At 53.7% G+C, this 22,563-nt stretch overlaps 1 protein-coding gene across 1 annotated transcript in view; it reads left to right on the forward strand.

Moving 5' to 3' along the window:
* The first annotated feature begins 497 nt into the window (after positions 1-497).
* Positions 498-22,563, forward strand: part of SCN4A (sodium voltage-gated channel alpha subunit 4) — a 42,537-nt gene continuing 20,471 nt past the window's right edge. Inside the window, exons 1-11 of the mRNA XM_003786197.3 lie at positions 498-510; positions 14,362-15,017; positions 15,101-15,219; positions 15,340-15,429; positions 15,719-15,847; positions 16,295-16,386; positions 18,816-19,130; positions 19,928-19,991; positions 20,225-20,366; positions 21,122-21,331; positions 21,913-22,066. Coding sequence (XP_003786245.1) covers positions 14,745-15,017; positions 15,101-15,219; positions 15,340-15,429; positions 15,719-15,847; positions 16,295-16,386; positions 18,816-19,130; positions 19,928-19,991; positions 20,225-20,366; positions 21,122-21,331; positions 21,913-22,066 — 1,588 coding nt within the window. The 5' untranslated portion in view covers positions 498-510; positions 14,362-14,744. The remainder of the gene's footprint in view (positions 511-14,361; positions 15,018-15,100; positions 15,220-15,339; positions 15,430-15,718; positions 15,848-16,294; positions 16,387-18,815; positions 19,131-19,927; positions 19,992-20,224; positions 20,367-21,121; positions 21,332-21,912; positions 22,067-22,563) is intronic.

Here is a 22,563-nt window from a genome sequence, read left to right on the forward strand (position 1 = left end):
CGGAGGGGGATCTGTGTGTAGGGCTGAGTGGGTGGGAGCACAGTATGGGGGTGTACACGAGTGCTTACCAGAGTGACTCTCTGTGAGTGTGTCAGTGTGTGCCATGGGAGTGCTCCTGGGAATAAGTGTGAGAGGGGATTCCAATGTGAGAATGCCTGTGTACGTTTGTCAAGTTTGGGGGAGGAATTGCCTATGTGGGCTCATACGTGTGTCCAGTGTGTGTGTGTATATGTGTGAATGGGCAAGTGTGGCACAGTCTGTCACTGCCGGGGCAGTGAGGCTGAGAGCCCAGGCTGAGCCCAGAGCACACCCGGCAAGGGAAGTGTGGCCGAGGCTCCCACCTGAAGACTGGCCCAGTCCTCAGGTTTCACTCATGACCCTGTGACATCAGCAGCAGCAGCTGTCCCGGCCGGCCCAGCCCCCCAGCCAAGTCCCCCGGAGTTCCAGCCCCAGCCCGAGGTGGGCACGACGCTCCTGGCTTGTCAGCGGCCGTTCTGCTCCCATCCAATAGTGAGTACTGTGCCCCTCTATACCCGCTGGGGCTGGGTACCCCAAGGAGCAGGCCACCCACCCCAACCCCAGCCTGGCTCAGAGGAAGTCGACACTATGCTCTGGGGACTGCTGACCTTCTGCCCACACAGGGCTCTGCCGTCCCGGACATCGCTCTGCCTGGCTGCCTCTGCCAAATCTTCTTGTACCCTGACCCTCTTTCTGTCCCCACACTTGGCTCTCTTTGTCCCCAAACTTGCCTCTCTCTGTCCTGTCATATGCTCTCTGTGCCCCTGCCTGCTGAGCCATTCCTGCTCTCAGCAAGGTTCCTTACCATGGTTACAAATGGCCCCATGGCTGAGGTTCCACTCTGGATAGGCAAGGGGCAACCCAAGGGACAGGGACTGGACTGCAGTTGCTTCAGGAGAGGAGAACAGGGGGAGCCAAAACAGTGACTCGGCTTGGCTGTTTCTGTGGCTCAGGGGCAGGGATGTGGGGGGAGGAGAGTGGCAGGAGGCCGGGGTGGAAGGTGGCTAGTAGCGCCAGCGGCTCCTTTGCTCTGCTGAGAACAGGAATCTTCAAGATGCCGGCATAGGACACATCTCAGGCTCTGCCCTCCGTCCCCCTCCCCTGGCCCATCAACATGGTTGGGCTGCGCTGAGCCCCAGGAAGGGGAGGAGGACGAAAGCACAGGGAGTTGGAAAGCCCAGCTAGAGGGAAAGATGGAGCCCCACACTGAGGGGACTCTGGGAGGGACTCAGGAGGAGACACAGGGCCCGAGGGTGGGGGTGGGAGGTAAGCTGAAGCCCCCTCCTCCCTTTCTGCCAGCATCCTAGGAGGGAGGGTAGACCATGGCTGGAATGGTCTAAGTGGAGTTGGGGGGACCTGGTTTGGAGGCAGGGAGGGCTGCTGCTCCCAGGACTCTCTAGATTCTTCTGGGCTCATCCCCAGTCCCCTGCCTGCGGCCAGTGGCCTCACTTAGTGTGGCAGTAGTGTGGACAGCTGTGGTTACTGTATTAGCATTTGGAACCACACCACCTGTGCAGGACAATGGAGAGGGCTAGACCTACCCAATGGCCTTGGCAGTCTACTGTGTCAGGCAGGGCGTCAGAGCATAGGTAAGCCAGGCATGGGGGCCTGCGGGGCCCCTGCCTCCTATGTCCACCTTCGTCCCATCTCTCAAGGTATGTGCTGGGATCTTAGGGAGTTTGGGGAAGGTAACTAAGGGTCCTTCCTAGATAGCTCCTGTCCCAGCCTGGCCGTGCATGTCATGGCTGCTTGAAAACCTGCATAGGGTGGGGGCTCAGGACTCAGGGGTCACCTCCCCAGCCCCAGGCTGGCCTGAGTGTTGAGGCCTACTCAGCTGGCTCCTGTCACCAGGGGCCCTGCCATGACCCAGGCTAGGCCCAGGAAAGCCCCAAGTGGGATGCTGAAGGCACAGGCTCCTACTTAGATGTTGGGGTTGTTCTCAAAAGGTCCCTGCCTTTGGGGGCAACTCTGGCCACCAGAACAGAGAAAAGTGTGGGTAGTGTGAGGGGAAGACTTCTAGGAGGAGGCAGAGCCAGCGAGGAGGGCAGGCACTAGAGCTCTTGGGGAGGAGGGGAACGTCTGGCCCAGAGGTCTAGAGAACAAACAAGGAGAAGGCAGGGGACAGGGGAGGGTGGATGTCGAGGACCACACTACAGGTGATGCTCATGGTCAGTTCTGTGACCCTCAGTCTCAGAGGGGTACTATCACTTCCCCAGGGTGCACGGCAGCTAAGGCTCTTGGAACAGGGCTAGGTGGAGGCAGGGCATGCTCCTGGGACCTAGGGACAATGGATCCTTAGAGCTGGGCTAGGTGCTGGTTTTCCAGGCTGTGCTGGTGTTCCAGGCTGTTCTGGCAACTCCTGCAGGGGTCCCAGCCCTGCAATGGCAGGGACAGGCTAGATCTCCCCATGTCTCTGTTAGAAGGTACTTGCTGGGGGGATCCCAAGTGCTCTCTGCCACCCCTGCCCCTGCCACTCGTGGCTGGCCCCCATTCTGCTGCATCAGCAACAGCTATTTTTATTCCAAGTTTTCAGTCAACAGCCCTTGCTGTTGGGGGATGGGGCAGCCGGAGGAGAGGGGATTGAGGAGCCAGAGGACAGTTGGGGCAGCAGGAGCCATTGCGCCCCTCTCAGGAAAGGGTGAAACAACAGTAGTCACTGGACCACACTGTTTTTGAACTGGTTTGTGAAACCAGGTGTCCCCACCCACCCCATGGCTGTAAGAAGGTCATGGTCCAGTTTAGACAGGAGCAGCAACCTGGCCCAGTCGTCTAGAGCCAGGATCCCACTTAAGCCCTGAGGGTCGGCCTTCCAGTCCAGGTTTATATATAAGGAACATCTGGCAAGTTACTGACCTGCTCTCTGCCTCAGTTTCCTCATCTGTTAAATGGGGTGATAGCAGGATTGTGGTGAGGACTAAATGTGCTCATGGACATGTGAGGCGCCTAGAACAGGGCTTGGCATGTGGTGGGCTCTATATAAGTGGTCACTATTATTATTATGTATGGCTGTGATCAGGCCATGACCCTGAATTAAAATGTGTCCTCATGAGGATGAGAGAAGGGGGGAGGAGCTGCAGGAAGGACGGCCTTGCCCAGCCCTGGGCGCCGTTCAGGTAGGGGGTGGGGGTGAGAGAGTGGAGGTGGATTGTTTGTCATATATGGTCTCCCTCAGGGGAAGGTCCTTCTGTACAGTGGACTGCAAAGTCCCTTCCACAAAGGCCTGTGGTCCACAGGTGCTGCTGGAAACAGCAAGGCAAAGTCCCTGCAGCTCGCCTTCTAGTAAGATCTGCCCAGGGTCAGGTCTGACCAAGTTATCTTGGAGGACTCACTGCTAGGAGGAGCAGGCAGGGTGAGGCTGGCAGCTCTATGTGCCGGGCAGGAGATGGGGGGAATGTGTCCAAGGGCCAGTGAGGTGAGTTTATGAGTTTACACGTGTGTGTAGACGAGCATGAACACACACCAGTCGGGCAGGGGGGACCCACAGTGTCTGGGTCACCATGCTTGGGGGCACCTTAAGAAAAGCCGAATGCATGCCCCTGTAGCTCCAGCTACTCAGGAGGCTAAGGCAGGAGGATCTCTTGAACCCAGGAGTTCAAGGCCAGACTGGGCAAGAAAGTAAAAAACAAAGAAAGAGAAAAAAGATCCAAGCCAAGACAGGGTGGGAAGCCCCAGGCCTGGGTGGAACAAATCAGCCTCCCCACCCTTTTGAGCAGCTGGGAAATGACTCATAGAGGCGATGAGTGAGCCTGAGAGTATGTGTGTGAGAGAGAGTGCGCCCACCGGTGGGCCGCAGTAAGGGTCGGGGGTATGTGACAGTTGATTGGTGCAAGTTGACTTGTGGCTGCCCCCACCCCTGTCTCACACAGTTCCTGCATGAAGCTTGGGAGCCCAGCACAGTTCTGCCAGGGCCTGCCGGACGCTCACCCAACCTTTTAGCAGCTCAGCTCAAGGACTCTGGCCTGCCCTTTGAAGAGGACAGATGGCTGCAGGCTGGGCCAGCCCAGGGTGCAACCAGCATGGGCCCTGTACCTGGGCAGGCCCTGTACTGGGGGAGAGTGGCTATGCCCTGCCTGGTTCCCCAAAGGGCTGGAGGGAGGCTGAGTCTGTTGTAGCGGCCACGTGGGTTTGGCATGAGAGAGTGCTGCGTTCAAGTCCTGGCTCTGCCACTCATTAGCTGGGATGATGAAAGTGAAGCATTTGGAACTGTGCCTGGCATGTGATGGACACCAGATGAATGTGGCCATGATTACTTTTTGTCAAGGAGTATTTCTAAAGCTTCTGCCTTGTAGATCTGTGTACATCAGCATAGCAGGTGAATGTGCTGAAATTTGGGGGACAGGGAACCAACCCCTCCCACTCCAAGGAGAATCTTTCCCAAGCTGATGGAAGCCTAGGATTCCACATCTTGGGATAAACTCCTTTAACTTAAAGCTCAGACTTGGGAGAAGAAACCCATTCTGAGGCCTTGCTTCTGGGAAGAAAAGGCTTCTAGGGTCAATAGATGGGAGAGTCAAGGGAAGGGGGCACTGTGCACCACCAAACAGCCCGAGCCAACCTGAGCACTCTGGGGAGAGAAAAAGAGTCGGGCTCGGGAGAGGAGGCAGAAGCTGGGGGAAACTAACCAACGTTCTTAGAGCCCTTTGGAGATTGGCAGGAAACAGGACTGATTGTGAAAGGAGCGGCTGACAATGTATCCTGAACAGTACAGAATAAATGTGGCCACCACTATCATTCTTAGCTCTTCAGTAGAACAAATCGTCAGCCTAGTCGAATCAAGGGTCTTTTAGAGGCCGGGCCTGGTGGCTCACACCTATAGTCTCCTAACACTCTGGGAGGCAGAGGTGGGAGGATCCCTTGAGTTTAGGAGTTTGAGACCAGCCTGAACAAGAGTGAGACCCCCGCTCCTATCTCTACTAAAAATAGAAAAATTAGCCGGGTATTGTGGCAGGCACCCATAGTCCCAGCTACTTGGGAGGCTGAGGCAAGCAGATCCCCCAAGTCCAGGAGTTTGGGGTTACTGTGAGCTAGGCTGATGTGGCACTCTAGCCTAGGCAACAGAGCTTGACTCCATCTCAGAAGAAAAACGGAACCTTTTACACACAAGGCTTGTCTCTTCCATGAGCCCCCGTGGAAAATGCAATCAGCCTTAGCCTACCCTTCTCCCAGGACCCCCCGCCCCCATCCCATGACCCCCTTTGGTTTCCAGAACTCTTGGGGCCCCTGAGTATTCGGAGGTTTCTACCCCAGGCTCTTGGCTCCAGGTTGCTCTCCAAGGCCTCTTGGAAATTTCCGCTGCAGAGTGTGGAGGGGAAGACCACCTGGGGTGACTTCCTCTAGGCTTTGATGTGCCAAGGTAGAGATTGTCCTTTCTTCTTTTTGGGCCCTAACTGTTGGCAGAGAAACAACACAGTGACCCCCTTCCCATCCCCACCCTGGCCTGCCCCAGCTGAGAAAAAGTTGTGACTTGAGACTTGAAACTAGTGGATATGGGAATCAATGTTCTGTCCTGGAGCTGGACCATGATGGGAGCGCAGGAATTTTGGAAGAAGGCCACCCAGATGCCCAGTGCTATCTTTGGCTGGGAAAGAAAAGTTTGGTCTGTTTTGGTCTCCTAGAAAGTTCTGTTTCTGAGCCCCTAGTGCAGGTGAAGCTGGAAGAGGAGGTTCTTCATTGGCCACATACAGCTCGGGCTAATTTTGCTCCCAATCTCCAAAGAAACAAAAGAGCCAGATGCAGGGGCGGTAGGCTGGGGTGGGGGTGGGGCAACAGCTTTGCTGGAGATGAAGGGGCATGCTTGGTTAGCAAGAGGGGTGGTGGCTGGGGCCTAGCAAGGCCAGCAAGCTCCCCGCCATGGGATGTGCCCTGGCGTGAGTGGGGGAGGCTGTGAGAGGCAGGTCACATCCACTCTCAATCTTTCAGGAGAGTTTCTCACAGTGGCTTTGATAGCCCACACTGGCAGGGCCGTGGCTGAGGCCACCTGGGGATTTCAGGGTGATGCAGCACAGCTGAGTAGATTTCTGGATATTTGAAGAACCTGCTACAAAAGCTTAGGTGTCCCAGGAGGAAAAGTTCTAGAAGCCTATGGTGAGGGCAGGAGAGGGTGTCTGCCTTGAGCTTTGCCTGGGACAATCGGGACCACAGACACCCAGCTGTGAGGGATGGCCTTGAACTGAGGGCAAATCAAGATCCAACAGACCTTCCCAGAAGACTGGAGGGGAAGAGGTGAGAGGAACAGAGGCCATTGTAAAATCCTACGCCTGGACTTATATAACCTTCTAGCCTGCAACCTTGTGATAAGCATTTTAGTTCCAGGGGTTTGTTGTTGTTGTTGGCTGATTTCGTGCATAGACAGTCGAGTTGTCCGTGAACACAGTTTTATTCCTTCCTTCCCAGTAGGAAATACCTTTTATTTCCTTTTCTTGTCCTATTGCATTTGCTGGGGCTTCCATTCTGATGTTGAAAAGCCGCTGTAAAAGGGGATATCCCCGTCCCTTCTTGGTCTTTGTGGGGAAGTGTTGAGTTTCTTACCATTAAGAACAATGCCAGCTGTAGGGGGGTTTTGTAAATATTCTTTATCAACTCGAGGAAGTTTCTCTCTAGTCTTATTTTGCTGTAAGTTTTCATCACAGGTAAGTGTTGCATTGTGTCAAATGCCTTTTCTGTATCTATTGATAAGACCATGTGATTGTCCTTTCGTCTGTTGATGTGATGGAGTACGTTAATTGATTTTGAAATGTTGAAACTACCTGAGATAAATTCCACCTGATCATGGCGTAAAATCTTTTTCATACGTTATTGGATTATATTTTGCTGAGGTGCATGTGGATTTAAAAGAGACAAATCAATTGCGGTAGGAAGGGGAAGATCTGATTAGACCACAGCTCGTGAGGAAAAGACCCTGGTGTGACTGCAAACTCCATCTTGTGAGTGGGCTGCCAAAAAGCAAGGCCATCTTGGGATGGATGAATGATCACAAAGGTTGGCCAGGCCAGGGAGAAAAGGCCTCTGTGGTCAGACTATATCTGGAGTTGGGTGTTCCGATCTGGCTGCCCCACAGAGACAATGCTGGGCTGGACCCTCTCCAGAGAAGAGCTGCTTCCCCTCTGGCGTCCTTGGCCTGGGCTCCCTGCCTGCTGACAGCTGGCCCCAGCCTGGCTCTCTGGCTCCGCCCCTTCCCCAGCCCATCCCTGTCTGCTTACCACTGCCAGGCCCCCAGGACGGCCTGATTTACCCACCACTTCTGCCCAAACTTCCGTTTTGACAGAGGTTCCAGCAGGACTTCTCACTTGCTAAATGGGCTCCAGGCTTGGCTCCTAAGGAGCTGGGTTTTAGCCTTGGCTCAGCTTCTCATTTATCATTATCTAAAATTATCTTATTTGCTTCCCCATTTATTGCCTGCCTCCTCCCTCTGGAATGCAAGCTCAGTGAGGACAGGGACTTTGCCACCGCACGATCTACCCTGGCACCCAGACCAGAGTCCAGCATATAGCTTACAAAAGCTTTGTTGAATGAATAAATGTGTGATCTGGGGGGAGTTGCTGTGCTTCTTTAGGCCTCAGTTTCCCCATCTGTAAAAAGAGGGAGATAGGCCAGGCACGTTTGCTCATGCCTCTAATCCCAGCACTTCTGGAAGCTGAGGTGGGAGGATCACTGGAGGCCAGGAGTTTAAAACCAGACTGGGCAACATACAAGACCCACCTCTACCAACAAATTTGGAAAATTAGCTGGGTGTGATGGTGCATGCATGTAGTCCTAGCTCCTGGGGAGGCTGAAGGGGGCATAGTTTGAGCCCAGGAGTTCAAAGTGCAGCTTGGGCAACACAGCAAGATCCTACCTCTACAAAACAAAAACAAGAACAAGAACAAAAAGGAGCTGGAGTCAGTCTCGTTGCTCTCTCAGACCCTTGCCACTCCTACATTCTTCAATTCACTGGGAAGGAGTTACCTAGAGACTCCCAGACCCTCAGTTGCCACATCTCAGGGAACGAGTGGGGGCAGAGACCAGTGGAAGAAGAGTTGGAGCTGTCCCCTCGGCCTCCTTTACTCCTGACAGTGGCCAGAGGAGCCACATGGAGATCAGACAGCATGTCACCTACTTCATGCTATGGAACCGTCAGTGCTTTGTCCCTGCCAGGAAGTCACCGTTCATACATCCCAGATGTCCTTTCTTTTCTCCAGTAGTGCTCATTGAAAATAACAGTTTGTCTCATCTATTCCAGACACATGGAAAGGGCCTTAGGAACATTTGTCCTGGCCAATTATGGCACCGCCCTAACCCCCACCCCACGAGTGGGCCTCTAAGGCTGCAAGATAAAGTCCAGACCCTCAGGCCTGGCATCGAGCCCAGGCCCAGCTGCCGTCCCAGCTTCCCCAAGGCTCCGAGACAGCTTCTGTGCTACACCTGAGTCCCCTGGGCCCTGCCTCTGTCTTTGTTTTGGCTATTTCCTGTCCTGGAGTGTCCTTCCCCTCCATCTTGCCATGTCCCTAACTTACTCATCCTCTAAGACCGAACTGAAAAACCACATCTTTCCTGCACCTACTTGGCAGTAACCACTCATCCACCTGAACTCCCATATCACAATCACACCCCTCCTCCCCATGTCACAGTAGTGTGTGGCCACATCCACCTCCCAGGATATGGCCTCCAGCTGGACGATGCCTCCAGCTCTGCAGGCTTCTTAGCGTCCTACTCATGGCTAGCTCGACTACTGGCCTATGAACAGAGTGAAAGAATGAAGGAATGAATGAAACATCAGAATCCACTGTATCCCTGGAAAGGCATCCAAGGCCTCATCCATCCATTCATTCATTCAACAAACACATACATTCAACAAACCTGTGTGCCTGGTGCTGGGTCTGGCCTTGGTGACCTAGACAGACACAGGGGCTGCTCTCTTGGCATTTCAGTCTAGTGTAAGGTGACCAGATTTTAACATTGGTAAAGTGGGACATTGATGGGGAGGGGCATGCACTATTGGCTGAACTGTTTATGGTTAGGGACCCTGGGAGTGGGGGGAGCTACCTGTTTGTTCCAGTTTGGCTCCTGAGTTAATTGTCCTTGCCTAGAAGTGAGGGAGGGAGCCAGTATCCTTCTGATAGATTCCACCTTGCCCCAGGAGGGGAGTAGGGAGTTTACATTAGCCTTTTCATTTCCAAATGAAGTTACATTAACCTCTTCATTCCCAAATGGAGTTACATTAACCTTTCAGCAGCTGAAGAAAACCGTATATTCCCTTCCCATTCTCCCGCCCTTCCCTAGCTTGTGGTGCATTCTTTCCAAAAATCCGGGACTTTTTAAAAATGCCGCGGGATGCGGGACAAATTGTTAAAAATTGGGACTGTCCCATCAAAAGTGGGACGTCTGGTCACCTTATTCTAGTGGGGGAAATAAACAAATTAAGAAAATAAATAAATAAATATAAATTATGTTCAATAATGTCAAGGAAAATACAGGAGATTGTGATGGAGAGTGAAGGAGAGAGAAAGCCCCTTGGAGAAGGGACATTTGTGTTTATCACAAAAGACGCAAAGGGACCTCCATGTGAAGGGAGAGGGGACAAGAGCCCCACAGTGAGCAGGAGCTGGGTAAAGGCCAAAGGCAGGAACGGGCTCAGTGGTCAAGAAGCTGGGTGGAGACCACTGGGACTGCAGCAGATAGATCAGCAGGCAAAGGCAGGCAGTGGGCCGGGCTCCATCACCAGGCCTGGGAGGCCACTGTAGGCCATGCAGGTTTTATTCTAAGTGCAACTAGAAGTTACTAGGGTGTTTTCACAGGGGAAGCCATGTGATTAGTTTTTTTATTTGTTTGTTTTTAAAAGATCTTTAGTTATTTTATGGGGCTGATCTGGAGAGTGTAGGGGCAAAAGCAAATAGCAGGACACCAGCTATTGTGAGAGATTATTATAGTATGGACCAGGGGAGATGGGAAAAGCTGGAGTGTGGGTGTACTTTGGAGGTGACATTAATGGAACTTTGGACAGGTTGGATATAGAAGGTGAGAGGAAAAGAGAATTCAAGGAGACACCTGAGCCCAGCACAGTGGCTCCCGGCTGCAATCCCAGCACTCTGGGAGTCCGAGGTGGGAGGATCACTTGAGGCCAAGAGTTTGCAAGCCTAAGTAAAAGTGAGACACCCTCTCTACTAAAAATAGAAATATTAGCCAGGTTACGGTGGCACATGCCTATAGTCTCAGCTACTTAGAGGGCTGAGGTGGGAGAACTTGAACCCCAGAGTTCAAGGCTGCAGTGAGCTATGACTAGCCTCCTGAGTAGTTGGTACTACAGGCATGAGCCACCTGCACTCTGGCTAAGGTGACAAAGCAAGACTCTATTTCTTAACAAAAGGGGGGATACCCCAAGTTCTGACTTGAGCAACTGGTAGGGGTGTTGCCATCTCCTGGGTTGAGGGAGAGTGTGGCTGGAGCAATGAAAGAGTCAAATGTACCCTCCCAGTAGGGAGGCCTGCGAGCTGCCCACCTGGCCCCAGGCAGGAGGCAGTTGAATATACTAGCCTGGAGTTCAGGAGAGGTTTATCCCGTTCCCCTCACTGATAGCCATGGGAATGATGCCACCCAGATCAGATTGAGCCCTGAGAAGCTGGAGAGACTGAGTAAGGGATAAGCCGAGGAAAGTAATGAGAAGCGAACGAGAGGGAGACCCTGAACCTGGGTCCCCGGAGGCTGAGAGGACAGCACATTTCCAGAAGGGGACAGGCCAGCTGGGCAGAATGCTTGGGAGACTGAGGGAGGTGAAGACAGAAGCATGTTTGCTGGACTTGGCATCAGGGAGGGTGTTAGTGACTTGACAAAAGCCATTTCAGTCGAAGGGGAAACGGAAGCCAGGTTGGAATGGGTTGAAGAGGGGACGAAAGGTAAGGGAGTCGAGACAGCTGGTGTAGATACTTTCCAAGAAGTTTATCTGTGAAGAGGAAAAGAAAAATAGGGCAATGGATGAAGGGTGATGTGGGGCCAGGAGGGTGGTTTTGTCATCCTTGCCGCTGTTTTAAGATGGAGGACATTGACAGCTGCTCACTGATGGGAAGACACTGACAAGGGGAGAGAAGACACTGGAAGAGTAGGGTCATCAGGACGCAAGAGAGGTCCGGTGCTGTGCCCCCTGGAAGGCTGGACTTGATTCTTGTTACTATGCTGTTGTAACAGGGTGGGGACAAAAGGGCTGGGGCAGTGGACAGTCCTGGAGATTTGACAGTGTAGGATGGCGCCTACTTTCTCCGTGAAGGGCGAAGCAAGGTCGTCAGCTGGGAATGTCTTGGGAAGAGTGGGGAGGGGGGTTGAGGAAAGAAGAGAAGGCATGAAATCGTTGTTCTCAATAAGTGGAAAAAGGAGCCTACCAGACAAATCCACACTTTGGGGCTGGCAGAAGTGAGGGGAAACCCACAGTTTATAGTCACAAATTCCATGTGAACCCGGCCTGGTCATGCTGTGTCATCTCTCTAGTAGCGTCCAGCTCCTCTGGGGCTGGCTCCCAAAAAGCAGACCTAGGATGGTCAGGAGGAGGGGAGAGCTTGAAGTGGTGATGATGGAGGAGATACGGTTTCTAGTTACAATTTAGGTTCAGGGTACGCTTACGGGCGGAGGGACCCTGTTATTCATTCATCACCTATTCATTCAATAAACTTCTTTTCTTCTTCTTCTTCTTTTTTTTTTGCAGTTTTTGGCCAGGGCTGGGTTTGAACCTCCCACCTCTGGCATATGGGGCTGGTGCCCTACTCCTTTGAGCCACAGACACCGCCCTTTTCTTCTTCTTCGTCGTCTTCTTCTTCTTTTTTTTTTTTGCAGTTTGTTATTTTATTATTTATTATTATTATTATTATTTTCGGCCAGGGCTGGGTTTGAACTCGCCACCTCTGGCATATGGGGCCAGTGCCCTACTCCTTTGAGCCATAGGCGACACTCTTTTATTCTTCTTTTTTTTTTTTTTTTGTGGCCGGGGCTGGATTTGAACCTGACACCTCCAGCATATGAGGCCGGTGCCCTACTCCTTTGAGCCACAGGCGCTACCCGTTCTTTTCTTCTTTTTTAGAGATAGGGTCTCACTCTGTCACCCAGTTGGAGTGCAGTGGTCCAATCATAGCTCACTGCAGCCATAAAGTCCTGGGCTCCAGCAATCCTCCTCCTACCTTAGCCTCCTGAGTAGTTGGGACTACAGGCATGAGCCTGCATCCAGCCTCGATAAACTTTTATTGAGAACTACTAGGCTTGCTGGTGGCACAAATGAGGGGAGGGTTTCAGGGTCCCCGGGGGGCTTCTTGGAGGAAGTGATTCTTGTGTTGGTTAAGTCTGGTGGGACACACTGAGCTCTTCAAGAGGATGGGTGTTCCAGGAGGTGAGCGAACCACAAGCAAAGGCGTGGGGGTGAGGGAAGCAGATGGGAAACAGCTTGACCTGATTGTGAAACAGAGGAAGCATGGCCAGACAGTGCAGGGTTATGGGGAGGTGCCCAGGTAAGGGATCAGATGGTGGAGGCCTTGGAAGTCCTGGGGAAGAGTTTTGGACTGGTAAGCAGTAGGAAGCCAGTGAAAAGGGTAAGTGGGGAGTGGCAAGGTCAGACTTGTGCTTTTAGAAATGTCTGTAGATGGCAGATTGGAGGGGACCCTGGAAGGAGGTTGGGAGGCAGGTGAGAGATTACTAAATAGAACAGGTGAGGGGTGAGTGGAGAGGACAGCGACCCTGGCAGGGGGGACCCTCAGTAGGCACAGGAACTGACCAGATCTACAGCCGCAATGCTTCGGGCAGCTACTAAGCAAAGCCAGCTTCAAAGGGCCAAACCAACCATTCTTCCCTTCACATAACAAAACAGCCAGACTTCAGGGGTGATGAAAGGGAAGGAGGAAAGGAATTTAGGATGAAAGGGAGAGATGTGCCTTGTGCAAAGAAAACGGGCTGCAGACTAGGCCCTGGAGAAGTGTCTTCCAGGGGCAGAGTGGCCAGAGGGGCAGGCACAATAGCCTAGGATGCTGGGGAGAGCCGGCTGGAAGAAACAGCCAGGTCTGTCCACTGGGGGCCTCTGGTGACTCAGGTACAGAGAGAGTAGTTTCCTCGAGTGCTGGGTCAGGAGCCAGACTATGTGTCTCTGGGGTTTTATGGTCCCACTTGGGCTCCTGTGACGGAGAGTATGAGCAGTGTCAAAATCAGAGGATTGTGGCACTGCAGATTGTGGTCTGGGTGGGTGTGCAGCAGTTGTGGGGTTCCCTCCCCCAGGGTATCTGGTATGTCGGCGTCATCTGTGCAGTGGCAAGCAGAGTGTGGGGTGTGTATGGGGAGGGGGGAGGAAGGTGGCCAGGTGTATGACCAGGCCATGTGGACACATCCAGGAGAGTTTGCATGAAGGGTTCACACACACACACACACACACACACACACACACACACGAATGTCCATGCTCATGATGGGGCTGATGAGCAGCTGAGGGATGGGGTCGCAGGAATAAGCAGAGTCATCCCCGTGGAAACACGACTCCCTGGGTACTGGCAGGGAGCAGCTGGGGAGCCGGGCGCAGGGGTGTGGCCTGCTGGCCCAGTGGCTCTGGCCACTCCCTGGCCGTCCTCCCCACCTGTTGACAAAGGCTGAGAAGTGCCCCACTGGCCAGGGCAGGCCTGCTGGGAGGGGGCTGCCCTCCCATGTAGCTCTGGGGGTCTGTCCCTATGGTACAGGGATGGCTCCAGGGTCTGTCCACATGGGCCCTTTGGTGTCCTGGTGTGGCTGGGCTGCAGTAGTCTCCCTGTGCCTGCATCCTGATCTCATCAGTCCCCCAGGGTCAATTGGGATAAGTGACCTGCCACATCACCTCTGCAGAGAGCAGGCTGTGGAGGGCTGGGCAGAGGGGAAAGGGGCCCAGCCAGGGAGTGGCCCAGGACGCAGTCCACACGGTGCTCACCGGCCTCAAAGGCACAGGTGCCCCTCCCCCCATCCAGCTCATGTCAGGACCACAAGCCAAAAACAGTCCCTGGGATTTCTAGCCTTGCCCCTTCCTTTTTCCCTTTCTCAGCCCAACACCACAAATGTCAGGAAAGGGGACTCTGCACCAGACATCTCCCTTTTCCCTTCCTTCTGGGCCAGGATGGCAAACGCACCACATTCTTCCTTCCCGTGCCCCTGGCAGACATCACTAAACAAATCACAGCTCTCTTTTTACACTGTGTCTGGTCACTGCCTCAGCGGTCTCCACCTACGTCTCCAGGTAGCTAACATCAGCGTCCACACTGGCCCTCGGGGTGAGGCCCATTTGCCAGTCCTGCCTTAGGTTGATCCCAGCAGGCCTCTCTCCTGGCCAATCCAGAGGTCAGATGGACACAACCAGCTGCTCTTCTCTCTCTGTCTCTGCAGGCTGAAGCTACACATCTCTGGAGCTTTGACCCAGGAGGCAGTTGAGGGCACTTGGGCATTGGCTGAAGAGGATCTAGTTGGTTTGCTGCCAGTCCTGAGGGCGGCCCACCCTGCTGTTGGGGATAGAGCACGGTGTGGGGTCCGGGGTGATGCTCTGGGCCCAGCCCCTGTGCAGCAGCAGCAGCACCTGGGCCTTGCAGGCGCATCTCCTAGCCCTGACAGGGCCTGCCCGCCACCCTCCCCACCCAGCCTCTGGGCAGGTAGGCGGTGAGGAGTGGTTAGCAGGCCCAGGGCAGGTTGACCATCCAGTACTCTGGGGGCTGCACACTGAGGCTGCCCTCGCCTCCTGCCACCTTCCTGGTCCCTGAGCCCAGGATGCAAGGATGGCCAGACCGTCTCTGGCAACCCTGGTGCCTCTGGGCCCCGAATGCCTGCGCCCCTTCACACGGGAGTCCCTGGCAGCCATAGAACAGCGGGCAGTGGAGGAGGTGGCACGGCAGGAGCGGAACAGGCAGATGGAGATCGAGGAGCCTGAACGGAAGCCACGCAGTGACCTGGAGGCTGGCAAGAACCTGCCCCTTATCTACGGGGACCCCCCGCCAGAAGTCATCGGCATCCCCCTGGAGGACCTAGACCCATACTACAGTGACAAGAAGGTCTGGGCTTGGGAGGGCTTTCTCTGTCTATCATCCATCTGATTGTGTGTCCTTAGGGCTCACAGCCTCTCTCCCTACCTCAGACATTCATCGTACTCAACAAGGGCAAGGCCATCTTCCGCTTCTCTGCCACACCTGCCCTCTATCTGCTGAGCCCCTTCAGCATCATCAGGCGTGGTGCCATCAAGGTGCTCATCCACGCATATCCTGCCTGAGTAGAGAGACACGGGGGTGAGGGATGGCACAGGGTGCTCTGGGCCAGGGGACTCTCCACCCACCTCCTCTTCCCACCTGCTCTCTTGCTTTCCTTGACACCCTCCACGCTGTTCAGCATGTTCATCATGATCACCATCCTGACCAACTGTGTGTTCATGACCATGAGTGACCCACCTCCCTGGTCTAAGAACGTGGAGTAAGTCTCCCCACTGCCCAACTCCCCCATCCCTGGGACACAGCTCATCTCAGGTGTCTGCACATCTGAGGATGCTCGGACTGACACTGCTATTATCTTCCAGGGAGAGGCCCACTGACCCTGTGACCCTCAGCACCCCTTTAAGCCCCCAGGGCAGCACATACTGTCACTCTCACCAATGTCCTCAGCCCCGCAAGTGGCATATTTCATTTCTGTGGCCCTCCCTTCTGTCATTGGCACACACATCCCTGCCCAGGTGACATGCCCAGGCTGGCCCTCTCCCCACCAGGTACACCTTCACAGGGATCTACACCTTTGAGTCCCTCATCAAGATGCTGGCCCGAGGCTTCTGCATTGATGACTTCACATTCCTTCGGGACCCCTGGAACTGGCTGGACTTCAGTGTCATCGTGATGGCGTGAGCAGGGGCTCACTTCCTGAAGCTGGGATAAAGGGGAGGGGGCCAAGCCTCAAAGAGGACAGCAGACTGGGCTGACCATCTCAGAAGGTAGACTGCAGGGGACAATGATCAGTTGGGCAGATAGTAAGCTACACAGTTGTAGGAGCCATGACTTCCAGGGTGTGGCTTGGAAGTGGTCCTCATGTCCCCTCTACATATCATGATGACTGTGTGAGGGCGCTGACCCACAGAGTAAGCAGGTTATCCTTGCCACCCCCACTCCCCAGCAACAAAGCTACTGCACTGTCCTTCCCAACTCTTGGGCCCCAGTAGGAACCTTAGGGGTGTCCGGCCTGCTCCCTGTCCCCTTTCCCCAATTCCTTCTCCTGGCCTGGAGAAGCCCTGACTTCTGCTCTACCACCCACCCTGGCTCTGACTCAGTCCCCACCCCAACCCCCCACCCAGGTACGTGACAGAGTTTGTGGACTTGGGCAACATCTCAGCCCTGAGGACCTTCCGGGTGCTCCGGGCCCTGAAAACCATCACGGTCATCCCAGGTACTGGTGTGGTGCAGAGACCCTCTGCCTTAGCCAGCAGGCCTCCCTCTGTGCCCAGGCCTGGAACCTGAGAACCTGACCCAGCATCACAACACTCCACACCAAAGCCTGGACACAGAGGGGCCTACATGGCCAGGGGCAGAAGGGGCCCTAGGTGGGCGGGTGGGCATTTGAGAGGCAGCATAGCAAGCTGGCCAAGAGCTGACTCTGGAGCCAGACTGCCTGGGCTCAGTTCTCAGTCCACCACTTTTAACTTTGACTTTGGGCAAGTATCTTACTGTACCTGTGCCTCAGTTTCCTTATCTGTAAAATATGGGTAATAATAGTACCACTCATTGGATTGTTTTAAGGCACTTACAGTCCCTGCCCCATGGTGTGTGATATACAAAATAAGCAGACTGAGCAGTGCAGAGCTAAGGGGCTCAGTGAGGGGAGGTCTCAGCCCTGAGTGCTCAATGAGGAACACACCACATACCTGCTGGGCAGTAGGGTCTGGGCAACCCCAAAGTCAGAAAGCACAAGACTGATAGAATCTGCTGTGGCTCACACCTGTAATCCCAGCACTCTGGGAGACCAAGGCAGGGGGATTGCTGGAGTTGGAGACCAGCCTGAGCAAGAGTGAGACCCAGTCTCTAAAAACTACCCAGGTGTTGTGGCAGGTGCCTGTAGTCCCACCCACTTTGGAGACTGAGGCTAGAGGATCACTTGATCCCAGGAGTTGGCAGTTGCTGTGAGCTATGATGCCACGGTATTCTACTTAGGACAACATAATAAGACTGCCTCAAAAAAAAAAAAATTGATAGAATCTGGGTCACTTGGCCCCTCAGAAAAACATGTGGAAAAAGCAGAGATGGCTCATTAAGGGAGAGGAAGATGATCTGGAAAGGGATCCAGAGCAGGCTCTGGAAGGAGGGGACATTGCTAAACCCAAGTGCAAGAAAGCGCCTGAGTTCTCTTCCCACCCAGAGCTCTCTGAGTGCAGCTAAGGAAGGAGAGACCCAGAGGGCAAGTGCTGACTGAAGGCCACACTGACCACTGGGTCTAGCCCAGGCCTCCGTCCTCTATGCCAGACCGCCGCACCCTTGGGAATCAGGAGGGTTTTATAAGGAGGCTGCGGAGCATTTGTTTTCTGTGTCAGGATATGAAGAGGAAATGGACTCATACTAAAATGGGAGGCACTATGAGTAGGCTCAAGGAGGAAGTAATCGTTTTTCCAACAGAATCCGTCCCAGAATCCTGTCAGTGTTGTTTATGCCTGTGTCTGTCCAAAGAATGTAATGATGTTTCAAGGTCAGTCCAGAGCTTCTCAGAGTGAACCCTGCTGGTGTTCAGGTGCTACTGGTCATTATAACCAGTTAGGGTCCATGGTCAAATACATATGGTAAGGAAACATGGTATTACATTTTTTCTTTATTTCTGCTGAACTTTTCAGAGCATAATGACTCTCCAACAGCAGAATATACAGCACAGCTTTCCCCAAACATTATGGACTACCCTATGTATTTTATATATTTATTTTTGAGACAAAGTCTTGCTATGTCACCCTCAGTAGAGTGCCATGGCATCATAGCTCACAGCAACCTTCAGCTCTTGGGCTTAGGCGATTCTCTTGCCTCAGCCTCCGGAGTAGCTGGGACCACAGGCATCCGCCACAATGCCTAGCTATTGTTTTTGTTTGTTTGGTTCGAACCCACCATGCTCCACACGTGCATGTAGCCAGTGCCCTAACCACTGAGCTACTGGTGCTGAGCCTATTTAAAAAAATTTTTTTTATTTGTTTTTAATTTCAGGTTAATGTGAGGATCCAGATAACTAGGTTACAATGTTTGCATTTGTTAGGTAGTGTCCCTCTTGTAGTTGTGTCCAGCACCCAAGAGGGGTGCCATATACCCTTATGTTGTCCCCATTAAGTGGGAGCACACCCTTCCTTCCTCTCCTCTCCTGAGTTCCTCCTCCTGCCAACTTGAATTGAGTTTTTCTCTTATGTAAGGGTGTATTAGTTCATCTACTGGCTTCAAATTAGTATTGAGTACATGGGACACTTGTTTTCCATTCTTCTGATACTTTACGAAGGAGGTGTGCTTCAACTCCGTCCAGGTTAATACAAAAGATGTAAAGTCTCCATCTTTTTATGGCTCCCCATGTTTTAAGGGGAGATCAGTGTTCTGTAGAATACACTTTGGGAGTGCTAACCAAGGGACATTTACTAAGTTCCATTGCATGCAGGCCAGGCAATAGCCCATCAAGTCTTTATAGTCCATTCTCCTCATGGCTGAGATTCTGTGACGGTCCAAAGGCCTTTGATTGAGGATGTGATCCAAGGTGGGTGGGGTTATGGTGCCTCGTAAGTCAAGCCTTGGAGATGGACTAGACAGAGGCTGGGTGGTGGGGGTTGGCGAGTCCAATACTCGTCTGCTATCTGTGACTAGGACTGAAGACGATTGTGGGGGCCCTTATCCAGTCGGTGAAAAAGCTGTCGGACGTGATGATCCTCACTGTCTTCTGCCTGAGCGTCTTTGCCCTGGTGGGGCTGCAGCTCTTCATGGGAAACCTGCGGCAGAAGTGTGTGCGCTGGCCACCGCCCTTCAACGACACCAATATCACGTGGTACGGCAACGACACTTGGTATGACAATGACACGTGGTACAGCAACGACACGTGGCATGGCAGTGACACCTGGATCAGCAACGACACCTGGGCTGGCAACTACACCTTTGACTGGGAGGCCTACATCAGTGACGAAGGTCAGACTTGGGGGCGGGCAGGCAGGCAAGGGGGGCCGGTCCCTGCCTCCAGAGCAGCCCCTGCCTCCGCTTTTCTTGACACACATAAACCATACTTACCAGCTCGGGTAACCTCGGACACGTGACTCCATCTCCCTTAGCCCTCAGAATCCTCACCTGTAAAACTGAGATAAAACTTTCCTTTCCGGGGTTAGTGTGACAACAAATGCCAGATTGCTTTAAAAATCCTTAAACGCTCACTAAACAAAGCAACCATCTACAGATCCTCTCCCCTCACCTGTGCAACCCTGTCCTCCCCCATCACACTGTGTGCTCACAGCCTGGCAGGGCCACATCTGTTCACATGTCTGTCCTTCCCAGCCACATACACCACCACACTCGCACCCTGCCACTATCAGTCTGCACGGTGCCTTCCTACCAATTAGGGGACGGTCCCTCTTCTTTACCTTGGCACCTGCATTCTAGCCCTGCTCACTCCTCAGGCAGGGTCCTGCTCAGGTACACAGAAGTCCCATGCATATGCACACACGATCCCTTGGGCTCTGTCTGCGTCCTGCTGTGTCCTGACTTTATGCCCACACAAGGGACCGCACCAACAACCGTTGCAGCTGAGCTCCCTGGTGCCCACCCAGAGACCTTGGAACTTGGGGCTGTCCTTAGGGGGGAAAGGGAAACTCGGAGCATCTACACGGCCTGCGTGCTGCACACAGACCTGTGCACAGGTGTGCAATGGGTGCATGTGCTCGCAGTGTGTCCACGTGCGTGATGTGCCTCTTTGTGGTCTCTGACTCCCCAAGGAAACTTCTATTTCCTGGAGGGCTCCAACGATGCCCTGCTCTGTGGGAACAGCAGTGACGCTGGGTGAGTGACACTGGCTGGGATAAAGGTGCCCCAGGGCTCTGGGATAATGGAGGCTGATTAAGGACAAGGACCCAGGGTGGATGGGAGTGGGAAGAAAACGTAGGGGCATGGATGGAATAGTTTTCTGTGTTGGGGACACAGGAAAGACTGAGGGATTTTTTTCTCTTGGGGTCCTCCATCTGTCCCCAGCTAGAGCTATTCCCCCCTAAAGCCAGTCCCCATCCTATCCCTAGGCACTGCCCTGAGGGTTATGAGTGCATAAAGGCCGGACGGAACCCTAACTATGGCTACACCAGCTACGACACCTTCAGCTGGGCCTTCCTGGCTCTCTTTCGCCTCATGACACAGGACTATTGGGAGAACCTCTTCCAGCTGGTACCACTGCCCTTGCCCTGCCCCTCACCTCTATAGCCACTGCCCCTCCATCCTGACAGGGCCCACCCCAGGAGGCCCAACGCCCTAGTGGACCATCTCCTCTATGGGACCCTCCCGGTGTCCCTATAGGCGCCTGGAGCCCCAAACACTGGGCACCTGCCCAGAGCCAATCCGTGGCTGTACTTCTTTCCCCACCTTTGTTTTAAGAGTGGCAGTCTGGGCAACCAGTAGGACAGCTTAGAAATTCAGTTCTACCCATACGCAATTATTTAACTTCCACTATTTTTAGGGAAAATTTCAGGGCAGGAGTTTGGAGCAATGGTGTCTGCTGACCCCTGATGACATTTCTAACATGGATGTTAATAATAACACACAATGATGGCAATAATGATACTACTCTCTGTTCAGCTCTTACTAGGTGCCTGGTACTATGGCAAACCTAAGAGTCAAGCTTACTCCAAACCTATGCCCACTAATTTCTATCCTGGCTCTCTGATCTCAGCATCCCTGACTAGGCTCCTGCAAGCTCTTTGAGCCAGGAGACCAGGAACGTCTGGGTCTCATGTACTTATTTTGGCTTAGAATGTGGCTTAGTTTGCCAAGGATGGCCATAGCCTGCCTCAGAAGCCCTCAGATCTTCAGGCTCTGTGAAGGAGCCTCTCTGCTTACCTGTCTGGGTAATGGGTGTGTGGAGAGGGGCAGCAGGTGAAAGGAGGCAGATGCCATAGATCCCTCTTCTTCTCCCCCACCCCCAGACCCTTCGAGCAGCTGGCAAGACCTATATGATCTTCTTTGTGGTCATCATTTTCCTGGGTTCCTTCTACCTCATCAATCTGATCCTGGCCGTGGTGGCCATGGCCTACGCCGAGCAGAACGAGGCCACCTTGGCCGAGAACAAGGAGAAAGAGGAGGAGTTTCAGCAAATGCTTGAGAAATTCAAGAAGCACCAAGAGGAGCTGGAAAAGGTCTGGACTCAGGAGGAGGAGGAGGCCAAGTACTCAGGGCTCTCCCTGAGTTGGTCCCTGGGTTCTCCTGGGCGGGCCAAGGGTGAGGGAAGGCATGGGGCAGGGGTTGCCAGGAGAAATAGAACGCCTGAGGCTGGTAGGGTAGCATCTAGGTAGTAGAAGGAGTATGTCCCTGCTCTGTGCCTCCGTTCCCCCACCTGTAACAAGAAATCTGGAGTAGTCAGATCTGAGCTACCTTCCACCTCAACTATCTCTGGTTTGATGCTTGTGTCTAGGCAGCACGTGGGTCCACACAGAGGGAGGGGCAGGTCCTGATGAGGCCTCAGGAGCAGCTACCTATTTGCTCACTCTCTTGCATCAGAGAGTTGAGGGTCTTCAGGACTGAGGTCCTCAGTCACTTTAGTCACTACTCTGTCTCCCCCTCCACCACCAAGCTTGGCTCCTTCCCTACCTGCACTAGGTTTGACACAGGCCTAGAAGAGGGGCCACCATTCTGCAGGACCCAGGAGTGGAGCTCCAACACTTAGTTCCTCCCCTCGCTCAGAGAAGAACTTCATGTCCATCACCTTGCTGATCTACAGGCCAAGGCCGCCCAGGCTCTGGAAGGTGGAGAGGCAGATGGGGACCCAGCCCATGGCAAAGACTGCAATGGCAACCTGGATGCCTCAACCGGGGAGAAGGGAGCCCCGAGGCAGAGCTGCAGCGCAGACAGTGGCATCTCGGATGCTATGGAAGGTGAGTGCCCTGTGCCCTCTGCCCACTCAGGCTCCATAGGGCAGGGTGAGGCCTGGCTGGACCCAGCTGCAGGAAGGCAGTAACCTAATAGTGCCATAGAAGAAATGGCTGTGATAAATATAGTCCTGTCTTAACCTAGCCCAGTTCTACCCATGAGGTCAAGCTGCTGTGGGAATTGGGGCTTCCGGGAGGGCCTTGGGGGCTGCCAAGGTGATGGGGAAGGGCAGGCTAACAATACCAGCCAGAGGCCCAGTGTTCCGGAAACTGGACATCCTGCTCAAGTGTTTCTCTGAGTAAAAGTCACAGGTCAAACTCTGCCCAGGTAGAATCACAGACTTCCCCCAGTGCCTAGGCCGCCCCGCAAGTCTCAGGAGAGGAATAAGGATGCTGTAATGAGGGGAGCACGAACAGACACTCACAGGGAGGGATGGGTGGATGGATGGACAGGTGCGGGAAGAGGCAGGTGGATGAATGGATGGATGAGAGGGAGGGAGGGG

Source organism: Otolemur garnettii, unplaced genomic scaffold (genome assembly GCF_000181295.1).
Source record: "Otolemur garnettii isolate 467f Iridium unplaced genomic scaffold, OtoGar3 scaffold00018, whole genome shotgun sequence".
NCBI lineage: Eukaryota > Metazoa > Chordata > Mammalia > Primates > Galagidae > Otolemur > Otolemur garnettii.